Source organism: Coturnix japonica, chromosome 13, assembly GCF_054131305.1.
Source record: "Coturnix japonica strain WE chromosome 13, WE-NBRP24, whole genome shotgun sequence".
NCBI lineage: Eukaryota > Metazoa > Chordata > Aves > Galliformes > Phasianidae > Coturnix > Coturnix japonica.
The window spans coordinates 595,375-613,657 of NC_140675.1; the positions used below are offsets into that span (position 1 = coordinate 595,375).

An 18,283-nucleotide genomic window follows, 5' to 3' on the forward strand; every position below is an offset into this window, starting at 1 on the left:
ATGCATTTCACTTAACTACAACCTATCCCACCGGGCAAACACATACAGAAATCCAGGAGCGCATTCACTGACTCCCATTTAAAGCTTGATTCAAACCAAAGAATGATCATTTAAAAGAGAGATGAAGGTTTCCAGCAAATGAAAATCACCATAGCAAATAAGGGGCCAAATACTGTCGTGAACACAACACAAAATCATGGGTGCTCTGATCTATTATTTTGGTGTTTCCTTGCTTGAAACCCTATAGGCAATCAGCACTGCATGGCAATGCTCCTATAACACAAAGCCTCTTCCTTTCATCTTTGCGGTGCCACCAGCGATGGAATTAGATGATCATTGTGGTACTGTTCAGCCCCAGCCATCCTATGAGTCTATGATGATGATTCTGTGATTCTCTAACTGCTCCTCAGTGATGCTACAGCAATGCAGCATCCCAAAGATCAGCATGGAAAGGAGCAGTGAGAGCACAGCAAAAAGCCTCCAGGTAACAGCAGGGACAGGAAATGCTGAATGGGACTCTCTCTTCTAAATGGTCCGAGACAATAGCTGTTAGAAGGCTTAGCACCAGGTCAGGTTTGATAGGAGGAACTGCAGCTCACTATCATATGAAATTTCTCCTCGTTCTGGTTGCAAATTGCTGGAAGGCAATTCATCTTATCTACCACCTGCTTTCAGCTATACCTTGGCAAGTCCCTGTCCATGTGGGATTGCTCTGTCCTTGCTACCTGCAGGCAGAACCCAGAGATATGTTCCATCTGCAAAGGTAATAATCAGGTGGCAGGAGATGTGCAAGCCTCATCCACCTTTAGCACAAGGATTTACAAATCCTTCAGGAGCCCATGGACACAGAAGGGCAGAAAGTGCCATTTTTAACAGCAAACCTGTGCCAACCTCCCACTGATCACAGAGTTCTGTAGTATGTTGGGGTGCTAAGTTGTCTTTGCGAGGATTTATGAGTGCATACAGTAGTTCTGAGTAGATGGAGTGTTCTAGAATAGCTGAGTTAGGCCTGTAGGTTAAGAGTTAGTGGGCTGCGGGTTTAGGTAGGTGTGTGTATAGGTTCTCTCGCGTGCATCGGGTTTTGCGTAGCGGGTGTACGTGTCTGCGCGGGATTTAGGATGGCATATAAGGTGTGTGACAGAGCAATATATTGAGAGAAGACATGATGGCATCCATGTTTGTGTCTCTCTCCCCGGGACAGTTGAAGTCCTGGGATAAGTCAGGTTAATTGGCGAATACGTCAGTAGTACCTCTCAGATTACTTTCAAGAAGCTGAATTTTTTACCTAATCCTCTCTCTAAAGTGGATTTTTCATCTCTCTTATTTACTGATAAACTTCCAGGGCTAAGCATCTACAGCACAAAACAGACCTGTGTAGTTCATCACCACGCTATATTTTTGGTCCAACATGATGAAAAAATGGAGCAGACATTTAGAAAGATGACAAGAAGATCCAGAGCAGAGCAGTTATAGTCATTGATGATTATATCAAAATATTGTTGAAGGAATATTAAAACCCCTGCTTCAGGGTATAAAATAATATATACATTTTTGTCAAACAGGTGGACAGAGTAATATATGTTTGTCCACTGTGCTGCATTTATATACCCTTCTGAAAGGTCTATCATTTTTATATATGTAAAGGTATATTATTTCTATATAATACTGCTATCGATGGACATGAGATCTGGTCCTAATGAACTATACAGGCCTTTATGCACCATTTGTATTCGTAAAGCATCTACCAGGATACGACCCCAAACAGGACACCCAGGGCAACACCAGCAGTATTTGGTTAAGAGCACATGAAAAGAAGCATATTGCAACAATAATCAGACAGCGATTTATGTCACCCATCATACAATCATGAAATGGCCAGGGTTGCAAAGGTCCACAGTGCTCATCCAGTCCCAACCCCCTGCTGTGTGCAGGGTCACCAACCAGCAGCCCAGGCTGCCCAGAGCCACATCCAGCCTGGCCTTGAATGCCTGCAGGGATGGGGCATCCACAGCCTCCTTGGGCAACCCGTTCCAGTGCGTCACCAGCCTCTGAGTGAAAAACTTCCTGCTAAGATCCAACCTAAACTTTCCCTGTCTGAATTTAAAGCCATTCCCCCTTGTCCTATCACTGCCCACCCTCACAATGTCATGGTTTTGTACATTTTTCTATTGGTATTCCACATCATAACATCATATAGAGCACAGAGAACAAGTACATGTCCCAGAGGGTCTCACAGTCAGAGAGGGAAACACATCACGGAAGTGATGCTGTCTCTCTCTCAAACTGCCTGGTAGCGAGTCTGGGTGTGCTTCCAAGCCGTGGCACCTTCAGTTTCAAAGTAGGCTTCTCGGTCTTCGGAAAACCTCTCTCTCTCTTTCCCTTTTATTTTACTTGGCTTATTAGCCTCAATTTCCATTAGATTGTAATTAGTAAAATAATAAGTTTTCCTCCTTAGATCGTTGCCACTTCTCTGTTTGTTTCCTTGAGTCCAGCTCCCATCTCCCTACCCCTTTCTTATTTTCCCTTCCTATACGCTGGGAGCCAGGGGGAACAGGAGCCTACTGCCCCTCCCCGTCACAGACATAGATTGATCTAGATAACACCGTGACACAGCAATTCCTCCTCTGTATACGCTCCCTTCAAGTACTGCAAGGCCACAACGAGATCTCCCCAGAGCCTTCTCTAAGCTAAACAAGCCCAGTTCCCTCAACCATTTCTCACAGGAGAGCTGCTCCAGCACCCTGACCATCTTAGTGGCCTCTATATTCTTTCAATATACGTACACACGACGGCGAGATTGAGACACAACAGGATATATAGTTTATAAGAGTTTATTAAAAGTTGTTGTTGTTTAGGGAAATGGGGAAGGGAAGTCGGGTGATAGAAAAGAGATAGGAAATAAAAGCAAAGAGTCTTTGTAGAAAGCAAGAGAGAATTAGTCACCACTGGGTTTCCAGCATGACTCGTAGTTCAGATGTTGATCTTCAGTAGAGATGGTCGTCAGAGGGAGCAGGGAAGCATCTGTTTGCATCTTGCCTTCACAAGATACAATGGTTCCATCCCCAGATCTCCCATACCAAGATGGAGTCATTTGGTCACAGGCCGGATCTTCCACTGGTAAGCTCTCTCCAACGTGACACTGACTGCCACAAGGAAACAGCCACCTCTGGCCTCCTAAATAGGTCTCAGAGTCTTATTGCTCACAGGATGTGAGCTTGCAGCCAAAACAAGAGAAGGGTTCGGACAAAGGTCTCTCTCAGCGTCCGAACAGCAGCAGTCTGATGTAGCGATCTCTCAGCTCCCTGAACTCACGCAGCGCTATGGAGTGGGCGTCCGGGTCCTCCTCCAGGTGCTGGAAGAGGTTGAGCGGCTTGGCGGATCGGAAGGACTGCGGCAGGACAATCGTGCTGTGCACCGACTTGCTGCCAAGGAAGAAGTGGTTCAGGCATTTCTCATCCAGGCAGAAGCGCAGGTACCGCAGGAGATTCTCCATCCGATTCAGGAAATACTTCCTGCGCCACTTCTTCAAAGGGATGATGGCCAAAGTGTGGAGGACAAGAGTCTTGATGACATAGGTGGAAAAGCCCATGCCCACTAAGATGCTGGCAAGCAACGTCAGGCAGTGCAGGTGGGAGCTGTCCTGTCCGGTACTCCTGGCCGTGTGCTGGAAGAACTTCTTTTCTGCCACAGCGCAGCTCTGTGGCCATGTTGTGCTGGGCGTAAAGCCGGCGTCTGTGTTCTGGCTGGTCAGGTAGATGTCCGAGTATTCTTGCTGCACCCCGAACAGCAGCTCGACGAGGACTTTTTCCCCGCTGTAGGCTTCTGTCAGCTGGAGCTTGCAGGAGCGTCTGGAAGGCAGCACCTTCAGGCTGTAGGCGTGCGCGTGGTGGGTGGTCTTCCAGATTGCTGCCACCTGTACGGTGAACCAGGTGACAGTTCTCTCCACATCCAGGTAGGAGTCAGTGCAGAGAGTCTGTAGCAGGCTGGGGTCCTGATTTTGGCTCAGCTCTTCCTCATGGTGGTGGAGGAAGCACAGCACATTCCCCAGCTGCTTCTCCCTTTGGCACATGCACTGAAGCTCCACGCGGACGCGGGAGTTCCTTGCCAGCCCGTGCCCTTCATCTCCCAGCTCCAGGAGGAAGGTGTGCCCGGGGGGAGGCTCTATGGGCACGAGCAGGCAGTACACATTGTCCCACTCCCGGGGACTCCAGCCTTCAAAGGCACTGCCCACCCCAATGGCGGGCTGCAGCACCGGGAAGAAGCTGTTGGACCAGATGAATCTGAAGGTCTGCACGAGCTCGTTCATCAGCTCCTCCACTATAGGGCACCTGGTGGCCCTTCCTTCCACCTTTTCCAGGGCACGCCTTGTGAGAAATTTTGTCAGTGCTGAATCTTTGAAGTCTTCTTCCTCGTCATCCTCCTCTTCTTCCTGTTCCTCCTTTTCCACCAATTCCACCTGCTCCTGCTGTTCTACCTGCTCCTGCTGTCCGCCCTGTTCCACCTGCTCCTCCTGCACCTGCTGTTCCTCCTGTTCCACCTGTTCCTCCTGCACCCGTTCCTGTTCCTCCTGCACCTGCTGTTCCTCCTGTTCCACCTGTTCCTCTTCCTCCTGCACCTGCTGTTCCACCTGTTCCTCCTGATGTTCCTCCTGTTCCTCCTTTTCCACCTCTTCCTCTTCCTCTTCCTTCACTCCCGATGCCTCCTCCTTGCCACTGGAGCTGTCATTTTCACTGCTGCTTTCATCACGCTTTTTCATTTTTAGGGACTGCACCATGTTCCAAAAGAGCAACAGAATCAGTCCCATACTGAAACAGATCTTCCAGTGCTGCAGCAGAGCAAAGAGCAGAGATGACATGTCCACCCAGCTCTGCTGCTCATTCCTCTGCTCAATCTCGTGCTGCGGAGGTATCATGTGCTTTTGCAGATCAACCTCGCGCCGCTGCACGTTCTCGAGCATGAGCACATCAGTATTGACACTGACACTTAGCGCCCGCACCAACAATGCGAGAACAAACACCAAAGCCATGATCTGCAAGAGATGGGAGAGAGGGGCTCAGTGGGGCTGGGAGGGAGCGGGGCCAGGAGCCGCATGGCCCTGTGCTCAGGTAGGAGCAGTGGGTACGAGGGAGCTGGGTGGCAGCAGGGACCGAGGCCAGCGCTGGCAGGGACAGTTCCAAGCACTGCCCGTGGTGCTCCCACAGGGGCCAGTGTTTGCACCACATCCCTCGTCCAGCCCGACCTTCCCCTGCTGCTGCACTCACCATTGGCCCAGGTCAAAAATGCAGCAGCGCTGCCTGCCTGTGGCCCTAAACCCATCCCCTGCATTGTGATGCAATGCATTCCTGCTGATGTCACAAATGGGCTGCCCGACTCCACCCTTCTCAGCTGCCCAGGGTGGGCACATGGCCACTGAGCCACGGCACTGCCTCAATTTGGAGGCATATCTCTGGACAGAGCTCCTGGGGACGCTCTTTACTAAGCAGGTGGGAGCTGCCCGGGCCTTTCTTTAAAATAAAATGGGGTGGTATTTCCCATGGATGCTGTGCTCCTCATGTGCCACCCCACAGGTTATGTTCCAAACACACTGTCCCTGGAAAATCATTTGGACAGAAAAGGAAAATCAAAACTACTGCTCCTGAGGAAACATAAGAATTTGCAGCATATGCAGAAACTCATTTTAGTGCTGAAATGCCACAGAGGGAACAAAGCTGAAGATCAGTGCCGGTCATGTCAAAGTCTCAGCACCTGACATCACACAGCCCTTTGCTGATTGCTCCCTCAGCCACCGGTGGTCTGAACGTCCTCTGAGCAAAAGGCCAGATGGCTCGATCCAAGCAGCTCAAAGGGGCTCTAACAATGATGATTAGGATGCCCACATGTGCAGCAGCCTCTTCAGCTGCATGGGCTCTGGCTCCTTTGGGTGAGCTTATGCTGTAGAGAAAACAGCAGGAGCAACTGCTGTCTACCCCATGTTGCAAAATCACATGTGCACGAGGCAGGAATATTTCTCAAAGGCCAACAGAGAAAGGCTTGGCTGGGAGCCTGTGGGTGTTGAACCAAGGCAGCCCTGCAGGCACAGAGTGGTCTGGTAGGTAAGGAGACAGCCCTGTAGGACAGGAGCGTGATGGCAGCTGTCAGACCAGCTGTGCTTCACCTGCATACCTTGCTGCCTGCAGCACAAGGCTCCCAGCCATGGCTGTATTGACTTCTGGGAGGTAAGGCCAGAGTCACCTCCTGAAGCCAGGGGAGATCCCAGATCAACAGGGTTGGAAGTCATTTGAACCTCACGAGATCCCCTAGACCAAATCCCCTGCTACAGCAGGTTCCCTAGTGTAGGTTTCTCCACAGAAGATAATCGCTCTTCTTCTCTGTTTCCGGTAACAAGGATATCAATAAATATTATTAACCAACAGAAGCTGTGTAACCCAGTGAAACAGGACCTAATCTTTCCTGAATCCGAATTCAGCATTCAGATTTCTGTACTTCACCAGTCTCTGGGTGTCTGTTGTTTCCTGCATTTGGCGGAGCCTTGCAGCCGGAGCTCCAGGCTGGTGCCTTCCAGTGCCAAGCAGTGCAACTACAATGGGGGGCAAGTGGGAAGCCAGTCATCATGGTAACACTGGAGCACTTCTGACATCCTCCTCTCCAGATCCTCCTCTCAGGCATGTTAAACTTGACTCTGTGCTTATCTCAGGTCACTGTGCTTAGCGAAGGCCTTTACCAAAACAGTGTTGGAAATGTCAGTGAAGCAGCTCCTCAAACTGTTTGTATCCTGTTCCCCTTCTGCAATCTGGTCAGCCTCCACATGTGAGGCTTTGCTGCTGCTGCTCAGAGAATCACCAATGTGGGTTCCTCTGTAGGCAAACCAGTCAAAGCCCCTTGCATTATGCATCTATCCAGTGCACCCTCAATAATTTTGCACATGACAATAAACTTCCAATCTCTACTTTTTGCATTTCAGGTAAACAACTAAACTGAATACTCATTAACAACCAAGAAATAAATCCGGACAAGCACTTGAACTGCACACTCACAGGTGAGCACTCACCACAGTGTGAATGCAGACTGTGTGCACAACTGAGACAAATGTAGTTTGCAGCCCTGGAAGGAGGATGCTCTCCACTGGTTCCCATCATTTATTGCTCAATTTCCCTCAAGTGAGACAACGGAGAGAAAATCAGCTCTGTATGCAGAAACCAGGAGCTGTCTATTAATGTGCTTGATTTTCACTAACCTGAAAATCATGCTTATCTTGTTCAAGTTTTTATGCAGGTCTTACTTCATATTTTTGAAATAAATCTTTCTATGAAGTCACAAAAAACCTGTGATTTTTTGTCAGAAGTACTTTTCTAAACAAAACAGTGATGACGTATTTCCAGTTCTTCTCCAGTCAGTTCACACATGGCCTAGTGCATCCCCTCCAGTGGTGCACTCCCCATGTGAGACAGAAATGCGATGAGAAATGTCATTAAGTGTCATTGTGTTGTTATAAACTGTGAGGTCTGGAGGCTGCCACGTGGAAGCACCTCTGTTTGGGAGTGAGACACTGAAGGAAGCTCTCATTTTGAAGGGCTTTTATCCAGTTACAGTGGGCTCATAGTTTCTCTGATGATGAAAATATAATTGAGGAAGGTGCTCCTGTCAGCAAGACTGATGCTAAAGTGCTCCCAAGCTTGGAAAGTGTTTTATTGCTTTTCTGTTGTTATTGTAGCTTTAAAAGACAAGAACGGGAGAGATGGCCAGCAATTCTTTTTGTTGAGTTTGAACTTGTTCTTGGTTGTGGCTGAGGCTCCTTCTTAACAGTTCGGGTTTAGTTCTAACAATGAAACTTTTAAATAATAGACATTTTTCAAACCATTCACAGTGCAGGCTGAGTTCAACTCCCTGGGAAGCCGTCTGTGCAAAATCATGTGTGAAGGAATACTAAAAGTAAGTTTGCTTTTCCAGGCAGAATGTACTGCATAAAGCAGTCTTTAAAGCAGCCCATGCCTATGAGATCACACAAGTCATCTCAGCCTCATGCAGAAAGCACACAGTGAGGGCACGGGGCAGTCTGACCTCTACGCCTTTGGAAATTGAAAGGATTCACTGAACTTCTCCTCCAGAGAAAAGAGAGCTGTTGTTCCTTTTAAAGACCTATTTTATTTCTGAACCACAACACATCAGACCACGACCCAGCATCTGCCTTAAGATATCAAAAATAGTTTTCTTTTCAATGCTGTGTGAAATTTCAGGTTTTCCTTTTCTCATTCTAAGTGTGTAAATGCAGCACTGGCTGCTGACTGCCCGTGCTATGCTAACTTGTTTCAGAGATAATAGAGGTTTCTTCCATGAACACTGAATCTTATTTGCTGACTATTTCCAGTGGAGCACTCAGGAATATTTCTTTTAGTTTTCTTAAAAAGATAATCAAGAATATACAGATGTGCTCACAGTCTAAGTTGAGTTTGTCTCAATACTGACATCTTAATGCCCTTTTTTCCTGAAATCATGTTTCTTTTGACACCTGTCTGAGAACTGATCAGGGATGAGGGGAAGTCAGAGTTGCACCATGGTGATGCCACAGTTTTCCCTCACATTAACGCTGCACGGGAGAGTTGGTGGAGACAACTGCGGGGTGCTGAGCTGGGAGGAGGAGGAGGGGGAAACGGCACCTGCTGAGCCTTCTGTGCGCCGGCTGTGCTGTGCTGGGGCTGCATGGACTGCAGGCACTGGCTGCTGCCTGCCTGCACGGGCTGCTGGGGGAGCATGGAGCTGAGCCCAGGCAGTGCCCCATCAGAGCAGCCAGCCCATCCCTGTGGGATCGGATGAACCTTTACTGCTTTGCAGTCTCTATGGGCTGAAAACAATCCTGATATAAATAATTTATATGAGAATGTTGTGGAGACAGATTTTCAGTTGTTTTCATTCATTCTCAAAACATGAAATGGTAAATGAGATAGATTTGCTCATCTACACAACACTGCTCTCCTTCACTCTCAAGCCCAGACCAGAGAGGCAGGATGACCTTCTAAGAATCACTGTGGCCCCCCAGGACCAGCAGAGGGAATCCCTCCCAGTGCTGCCTTCTTTTATCACAACCAGAGCAATGTAATCACCGAGGTCTGCTCCTCAATCTGCATGTGGTGCTCATCTCAGTCAAAGAATGTCTGTGGAAGGTTGGCTTTGATTTTTTGTGTGGATTGCATCAATGACAGGTTGGACTCCAGACTCAGTGGGATCATTTTTCATTGCGCTCCTTCCTCTGCAAATCTTCCAAAAATGTTGGTTTCTGCTGAGCTAGAGGAAGGAAGGAGTTCAGGCCTCCTTTACTTTGAACTAATTCTGAATTATTCTTCCATGAAAGTGGGTGATGAAATAAAACCTTCAGTATATGCAAAAACAAAACAAACAAAGCAACAAATGCTTCACTGTCTTTGCATCCTCTAGTTGTATATAGCTGCATCTTGAGAAAGATGAAAGGAACCCAGTGCCTGAATACCACAGTAAACACAGCAAACATTCCCTTCAGTTTGAAAATAAATTCCAAACTCATGGGAGTGGAGCATTTTTCTCAGCACGTTCCTAATTTATCGAGAGCATTAAAATCAATAAAACTATTTCTCTTCAACTTGGAAGCAGACCCAGAGCTCATGAGCATTTGTCTAATTTTAAATAAAAAAGCAAGATCACTTTTCACGTGCTTAGTTTACCCAGAAAATACTGTGTTAGCTCGATTCAATACATCTTTAGGACACTGAAGCAGTCTTCATGTGTCTGTTTTCTAGTGGAGAAGAATGGAAATTCTTTGATCAAGAAAAAAGACCAAAGTTGCAAAAACTGACCAATAAAACCATTCCAACGTAAATCACATCATTGGATGCACTGGTAACATACATGTAAAAATCTGGGAAAGCACCATGTGAGGATCACTTTTAGGTAACATTTGTGTAATTCATAGGATGAGTTTTGCATGTATCAGCTTTCTATAAGTATTCAGTTAATTCAGGTATTTATGAGGCTTCCTACTGAAGCACGGAATTTTAAGTTAATATTGCAGGGTATTTTGAGACAGGATATTCAGAACTGAAAATCTCAAATATTTGTATCTGGGAATGGGTCCTGAAAGTCCTATATAGATTGAAACAAAAACAAATTGAAGACTGGTACATGTTTCTTTCATAAAGACACATAGTGAAATCATAGAAATAGGACTCCTCTATTCCAGACAAGACTGATTCTGTAATGGCAGAAGTTATTCAAGCCAGAGAAATATCAAGAAGAAGAATGCTAGCAGCATTTAACCAGTAGTATATAACCAGAAATCCGAGAGCAAGGAATATGGAAGTAAAGATGTGCAATATAAAGGTCTCCATCAGACTAACTCATTTAAAAATCTCACATTATTATACTTGATCTACATTCATAGAAATAGAAGGTGTCTTAGGACACATTGTTCCTGTAAGTTTTTTGTGTATCATCTTTGCATCATTCTGAGAAGTCTGTTCCCAGGCCTGCCTGCTTATTTGCTTTGCTCGTTCTTCACTCTGGAATAGATGTAACCCTAATTGAAGTCTTCGGTCACCCTCTCCTAAACCTGAAGCAAATGAAGAATAGAAATATTTATTTTCTTTCAAGCTGTTGGTTCTTATACAGCATTTTGAACTCAGCGTCACAAAGAAACACAAGTATTTCATCAGGCAGTTGTTTTTTAGAACTGCCCTTGGCCTACACTGTCTGCGGTCAAGTGAGCTTCACATTCATCATTCACAGCACACAGTCATTGGTTTTCCTGGTACTTTGCAAGTGCATGGGGAGACACTGTTCCTGATCTGAGTTCGCAGCCTAATGAAAGACAAAATAACAGAGACACTTGTGGCATTCAGAGTACAGGATTGAATTATGGGAGAATAACACACATCACATTCAAAAGTGTTTTCCTGGCAATGTCTGTTCAGAGGAGAATGTGAAAATTTGCTTTCACTGAATCTGAGAAGAAGAGGAAATACCATAATATATTTTCTGCAGATGAAAATGATTTTACAGTGGTTTGCAGATTTTGTGTAATTAATCTGGAAATGGGTTTAGAGTTACAGTATGTCCAGTCTGGCAAATTATGGGGCTCAGCCCTCACATGAGCCAGAATTCTTGCCTCCCCAGTGTTACAGGCTCTGTTTAGGGTTCCCACTTTGTTGTGAGAAGACCTTCTGAAATTTTTGTCTCTGATCTCATTCATATGAAGCTTCTGACAGTGGGGTAGAACTGCCTGCACAGGCTAACCATGGTGTTGCCTTATTTGGCAAGGCTACAGGCAACAGATGAGTTCAAAAGAATTCAGGCAGGCAAACTCTTTGATCGCAAACCTTTCCCTCACAACAAGGGAACCCCTCATGCCAATGGGAGACCTGCTGTGCCTATCAGAGACATTTCACTGCCTTCATCTTCACATGGAGTCAATAGAAGCCAAAACTGGAGCACAGGACTTCACCACCTCTTGTAAAAGTCTCATTTTGTTATGACCCTCAGTAAATTTCTCATCTACTTTCCTCCCTTCCATCTACTCGGCCACATCTGTATGTACCCTCTATGATCTTGGTTTGCTTTCACTGCTCCTCTGCCATTCCCCCTTTGCTCCTCACATTTGTCTGGTTCATTATTTTGCATCAAAATTACATGCATTAATCCCTCTTATTCTAAATATAATCCTATAACTGATCCTATTTGCCTTTCCTATCATAATTCATACTTCCACCAGCTGGAAAATTACTTTACAAGCAATACAGACTGACTTTCATCTGTTTTATACCAATGACCAAACACTTGCAAACTTTGTCCCAGCTGTTCCCAGTTAGTTTGATTCCCCAAAAACATAGCACAGTGGAGAGCGATGGATTCCTCTCACAAAAGCCCACTGAGTAATCAGCTCATCAGCATAAGGAATGAATGGGCAATTGATTCCCTGCCAGCCCATCTCTTCCATGTATTTCTCAACTAATAATCAAGCTTGGCACTGTTTATGCCATCAGCTATTTACATCTCCCTATTTCCGTACTCACCTCTGCACTCTGTCATTGCCTGAATGTGTTTAGATCCAGCTACTGCCTTGAATTTTCATCTTACAACTGTCTACCTGAGCAAGTTAATTCCCATTTGCCCTATGGTCTCTGCTCAACTTTCACACTTCGATTTTTTATAATGCCTACACTAACCAAGTCCTAAATGTACTGTTAGTAACTCCATTAGCCACAGAAACTGCTCATATGAAAATCTCTGAAAAACTCCCCTTGGAATCCACACTTAATCTCCTATCCATCTTCTGTTATATCGACTGTGAATCTAAAAGCCAAATAAGTAAATTAACTTCTGTTTTTCAAAAATAAAAAACAAAGCAACAACAAAGAATTAACATAGGATCCACTGTCTGAAATATGGCTGGTGCTTTCTATTTCTGATTTCAGCTAGATCTGTTATTCCAAAATGAATCTGATGAAACTGACAGTTATGAGGGAAAAGTCGGGCTCATATGTCTGTTTCCCGAGTCAGAAGGAAAATAATTCTGCTTTAGAAGAAGAATTAACAGGTGCCTCCCATCATTTGCTTATTGAAGCACTTACTAAATCTCAGCAGTATTTGACAGTATAAATGGTTACTCCAGTGTGCTAACAGGAGACCAGGGGCTATTTCCTTTGTCCCTTTCAGTTTCAACATCCATCTGCTCCTCGTGCCTACAAGATCCCCTGGCACTGGGCAAAGCCCATCGCAGTTAAACTGTGCCAGGTGCTTTGGGCAGGACCTGAGGAAACTGGGAATTCCTGTGTTTTGGAAGAAGTACAAGAGAATGACCAGCAAGGTTTTTTGGTGGACTTGACAATAACTGGGCCTGACAGCAAGGGATTCCATCTGTACAAGCTTCAGTCCGTGACAGCCTGGTAGGTCACATTAGATTCACAGAACAAGAAATTCAACACATACATGTCTGACATTTTCAGTAGGATGAAGGGCTAACATCTTTTTTATAACTAAAGATACAAACTGTTTCTGAAACTGTCTACTGCTACTGCTTGTGGACAGTCACTGCAATTTTCACTTTAAAACAGTTGTTGTGAGTAACTTCCTTGCTGAGCCAGATGGCACAATACTTGCATCATTTCATTCAACAATGCGGTGATTTATTCATTCATTTTTTAAGCTATCAAGCCCAGGAAAAAAATACCTCAGTGCTTTAGCTCCTGTGTTTTTGTTTCACTGCTCTATATGCAAACCTATGGAGCAATATGATGTGAGTTGCTCTCAGGCCACTGATTCCTTCCAGCTCCATATGTGTTGTGCCAAGAATGTTAAAACTGCTGAAAGGTGTATGTTATGGTAGTAAGGGGCACTGGATAAATGTTTCTCTTCTCACACTCATTAATTAGGCTAATATTGTATCTAAAGAAATCATATGTAGTATTTAAAGAAACAACAAAAGAAAACTATAAAACTGATTTTGGCATGAAAGGATGCACATCCTGAGACCATTCTTAACAAAGTGCAGTTTGTAGCACACTGCAGGACTGAAGATGCAGCAGACCCTCATAGGCAAAGCTATGTGTAATGGTCACTGCTGGAAGGGCAGCAGGAGAAAAGGAAGATGAAGACATTACTGGACAAGAACAGGCTGTTACTTGGTGAGACACAAGGAAGTTGCATTGAGTGGAAGTGGTAGTGGGTGTGTGTGTCAATACAAAATCATACAGCCCATCTTGTGCCAGACACCAGCGCTGCTAAGTGCAGCATCTGAGTGCTTTCTACTTCAGTGTTTATAAAACCAAATAATGTGATCTGCCAAGGAATAGCAGAGAACTTACAGCCACAGGCCTTCTGTGGAAGGCTGGAAATTTGCTTTTGACCATCTGCAGAGGCTGCTGGGCTTTAGGGAGGTGCAGACAAGGTAATCAAAGGACAGAAAGACAAAGCTTGGCTTTGGGCACATACCCAAACTTTCACAATATTCCTGGGTAAATTAAAGGGAAAATACACTCCTAAGGTAAGGGCTTGTGAACTGTTCTGCACCCAAAATTACTTTCTCAGAGAGGAGTCCAACCCTGCAAACATAGTGCAGAATTAAAATGCTTAAACAACCATTACAGCAGAGATGTGAATATGCTCCTGTAATTATATAGCTGTTTGTTCATTAAAGGAGAAATTTAATGCAATTAAAATATTTACAATCCTGCACACTAAAATCCAAAACAAAATTAGTTTGTACCAGAGATGCAGGCTGTGTTGCCTCCCCTCCAAACTGGCCTTTAGATACCAGAGCTTACAATGGAGAACTTTCCCCCTACAGATGATGTAACCCAGAGTTAAGAACTGAGCTGGTGACTGAAGGGTCCCTAATAATCTTTAAGATATCAGATTCATGCCAGGCATGCTGTGTAAAGTTCTTGGGATCAGAAACCAAAGGAGAAAGGACCCTGGGACAGCCACGCAGAAGGGTCACTGGAGCTGCACTGCTTGCTGTGTCTGTGTTCTTTCAGACTGGCACATGGCTATGTGGGATGGGAAGACATGCTGCTCAAACTCTTGCCCTTTTGCGCGCTCCCTGAGGGCTGGATCTCTGAGATTAAACATTTTCACTTCTCTCTTCAAATGAAAACGTAACAGAACAGCCCAAAGGCCATCCCTACCAGGAGTGCAAACTGCAGACACAGAGAGGCACAGAACCACAGCAGACAGATGTGAATGCAAGCTGCAAGCAGCACATTTCAGATCCAGCTGCAAGGAGAATAGAGAAGCACTGCAAGAGCACGCTCCTCTCCCATACAGATAGCTCACTGCTATATTGGACGTGAATTTACATGCCATTTCACTGCACCTCAGCCTTCTCCTTGCCTGTTGTTACCAGCTTGCCTGTGTCACTCACTACTGCGGGGGAGGTGGGGGGGGGGGGGGGGGGGTGGTACACCCTTGTGGACTTTCCTTTTCTTATTGAGGTACCTGTAGAAGACTTTCTTGTTCTTCTCATCAAGTTTAGTTCAAGCTGGGCCTTGGCTTTTCTGACTACATCCCTACACAAGCATCCTCATACTCCTCCTACAGGACCTGTCCCAGTTTTTACTGCCTGTGCATTTTCTTCTTGTTCTCCAGTTTGACAAGCAGGTCCCAGTACAGCTATGCTGGTCTCTTACCTTCCTTTCCTGACTTGCTATACTTGGGGATGGAGAGGTCTTGTGCTCTGAGGAAAGCATCTGTAGAGCTTTCTCTCATTCTTCAGCCATCAGAAATCATCCAGTGAGTGCAAGTAATGAGGATGACATGGTGCATGTAGAAAATGTAATTGGCAGAGCTGAGGGGACAGAGAAATGTGAATGAACCTTCAGTACTTTCCAGCAAGAGTGGCTTGGTGTAAGATCTGCTCTTAGCCAAAGAATGCAGGGCAAGCTGAGGAAAAGCTGGAACGACAGCTTGGACAGTTATAGTATTTAACTTTATTCTAACACTCATTACTAATGGAAAACTTAAATGAATAGCACACTGAAGGCTGCACTTGACTTAGATGAAGTGGATGTAACTAAAACATCTCAGCTACATCATTCAGACTGAATGTATGGTAACAGGAAATCAATTAATCTCCACCAATATTTGTTCTTTTTAGTGTGAAACTGCTTTAATGAACTCATTGTGAGTGGTCAGTCACCACTCACTCTGGAAGAGCCTCACACATTTGATAAATCACCGTACTTTTTAAAATTCATGTTGGAAAAGTGACAAATGTTGAAGATGAATTGCTTGGCATATGTGATCAGCTAATGAAATATCTTCCTCATCCCTATTATTTAATTCATTTTCTGCTGTTTTTCCCAATTAGGCAGTAGTCTTCTGCCTTTGGCTCTGAGTCCAGAAGCAAGCCTGCCATTATCACTTGTCAACATTTAATTTGTATGCAAAAAACTGCTTTAGTGGAGGTGGCAGTCACCTAATTTTTACCTGGTACTTTCTGTAGTCATTAAAGTGTTTGAAATGAATAAAAGCCACCAGCAGCCCAGGGTAGGTCCTTCACTGCAAACAACATGGGGTAAGGGAGCCCATTGCTTGATGGAGCAGCTACAAAGGTGTGTAAGGGAGTCCCTGTCAGCTGCATGAGGCACACCTACACTGCTCCAGGCAGAAGTCAGTGTATAGAAGGCAGAACTGAAACGCATGGAGTCTCTAATAAGATAATAATTAAAAAGAAAAAAACAACCAAGCAACCAAACAAAAGAAAGAAAACCACTGAAAAACTGAAAAACACCACAATCTTGGGCCCACGTCACTGTCTGAAGCTTCATACCAGCTGGAACATTTGCAGCCAGATAGGCAAAGGGAAGCTCCGTGATTACACTTGTTTGCTTTGGTGTCAATTTTCTCAGTTTTGCACACCACTAAATTTTTTGACTGCACACAGGCAGGTTTTGGTACATAAGGAGAAGGTAAGTGTAGCTTCTGCTTGTTGCAACACAGCCCACGATAGAACAGATGTGAAAGAGATTAGAAGGGGGAAGAGTGGATGAGCCTGTGCTCCTGCCTTGCAAACAGAAGGTGCCAGCAAAGCCCCACTGCTCTGCTGGGCAACAGGGCTGCCAGATGTACCCACACCAGTGGTTGTCTGGCTGACACACCCCAGGGTTGGTAGGAGGGTCATCGGTAATGTAGAGAGCAGAGAAGAGGGGATTACTTTGGAGCAGATGTTTACACCTTTCCATCTTACTTCTTCTCATTGCTTTCATTTGCATCACCTGCAGGAGCTGCCTCATCCCCACTGGAGCCAGTTTCACCACTGGGGATGATTATAGGGCTCTTATCAAGTACATGCAAACCACTTCTCCAAAGCAGGCATAGAGAGTGCTGATGACACCCTGATGAGAGACAAGGAGTATGGGTCATGACTATTGTCTGTGGGCAGCTCTGGCTGCACCTTCCTGAAGAAGGAGCAGAGGTTACCCACAAGTACTAACTGGAGGCGAGAGCTACAACAGATAAAACCTGGAATGCCTCACCTGGTAATCAGGTGGCTTTTCTAAGCAGGAGGTCAGGTGTTGCATGATTATGGTGATGGATGTAAGAGTGCTGCACAGCACCCCAGCTCAGGGAGCAGCAGCATGACAGAAGCTCATTTACGTCCTCTCAGTCATAGAGCTTTGTTGTTGTTGTTGTTGGTGGTGGTGGTGGTGGTGGTGGTGGTTTATTTCCCCCTCAGAAAAAATGTAGTAATCCAAGCTTGCCTTGACAAAGTCCTTCAGCCTTATCTTCCACACGTTATCACTGTTTGGAGGTCTGTGCTGGGAGAACAATGTCCTGAACTACTTAGCAGCAGGGAGGCACCCACTGGCTCTCACCTGGCCTGCCCCAGAGGAGGGCTTGTTTCCTGGTGTTTCTCATTTAGAGCCAAGGGAAGAGATCTGAGTCCCTCAGGCAAGAGATGGCTATAAGAGATTGGAGGCGCTGCAGCAAGACAGGACAAAGTGCACTAAGCTTCCCAACAGAGAACTTAGTGGTGGCAGAAGTCACCAGTGTAGGAGTACTTTGAGGAAAAGTCAGTGCCCTGTTTTCCAGCAGTGGCTGTTCTGAGGACATCCCCACGTGTTTTTTCCTCTCTTCATGCAAGTGACAGGAAAGGAAATAGGTAGTTAAACATCTTATGAAGATAGCCTAAGATTGGGAGAAAAAGATGATTAAAATATATATATATATAATAAATGTTAATTAAAATATTAATAAGGAAAGACTTCAGTCATTCATGTATAAATGAAAAGATAGTACTGTGGGCATGACATGGGAGCAAAGCAGAGCTCTGACCCCCAGCATGTACCTCACACTCATCCTTCTCTGAGCACACAGCAGCAATCTTTGCAATTTGTGTGGCCATAATTATATTCTCAGTATCTCTCCTTAAGCTGTCTTTGACAAGTCATTTATATTTTGCCTGCTTCCATGAGCTTTTATAGAAAAAAATGTTGGCAGGCAGCTCTCTGCTATCCTGCCTGTCTCTTGTCTGTCTGATGACTGATTTCCAGTGGGAGTCAGTTTTGATACTTGAAAGGATCCAGACTGTTATTACTGCACCTGTGAGTGGTGCGATGGAGGTGTCTGACAAACGCAGACGGGTATTTGAGTGAAGGGTTCAAAGGCTGAGGGAAGTTCTGGATCATGTGTAAACCACTGTCCAGTGCCTTGTGTCTCTGCATCAGACAGATAATGGAGCAAAGGCAGCACCAGAGGAGCACAATCAAGTGAAGGGAAAACAGCACAAACTGAATATTTCAAACAAGCCAGGAGAAATAGT

The 18,283-nt window shown here is 45.3% G+C and overlaps 1 protein-coding gene and 1 long non-coding RNA gene across 2 annotated transcripts; one reads left to right on the forward strand and one right to left on the reverse strand.

Moving 5' to 3' along the window:
• Nucleotides 1-3,238: 3,238 nt before the first annotated feature.
• LOC146758531 (inositol 1,4,5-trisphosphate receptor-interacting protein-like 1) lies at nucleotides 3,239-5,026 on the reverse strand. Its single transcript, XM_085514870.1, has one exon. It carries the CDS (start codon nucleotides 5,024-5,026, stop codon nucleotides 3,257-3,259), a length of 1,770 nt encoding a protein of 589 aa, XP_085370996.1. The 3' UTR covers nucleotides 3,239-3,256.
• A 43-nt stretch (nucleotides 5,027-5,069) lies between these two features.
• On the forward strand, nucleotides 5,070-8,216 carry LOC146758532 (uncharacterized). Its single transcript, XR_014934012.1, has 3 exons — nucleotides 5,070-5,483; nucleotides 6,962-7,036; nucleotides 7,948-8,216. It is a non-coding gene; the product is annotated as an uncharacterized LOC146758532 (long non-coding RNA).
• Nucleotides 8,217-18,283: the final 10,067 nt, after the last annotated feature.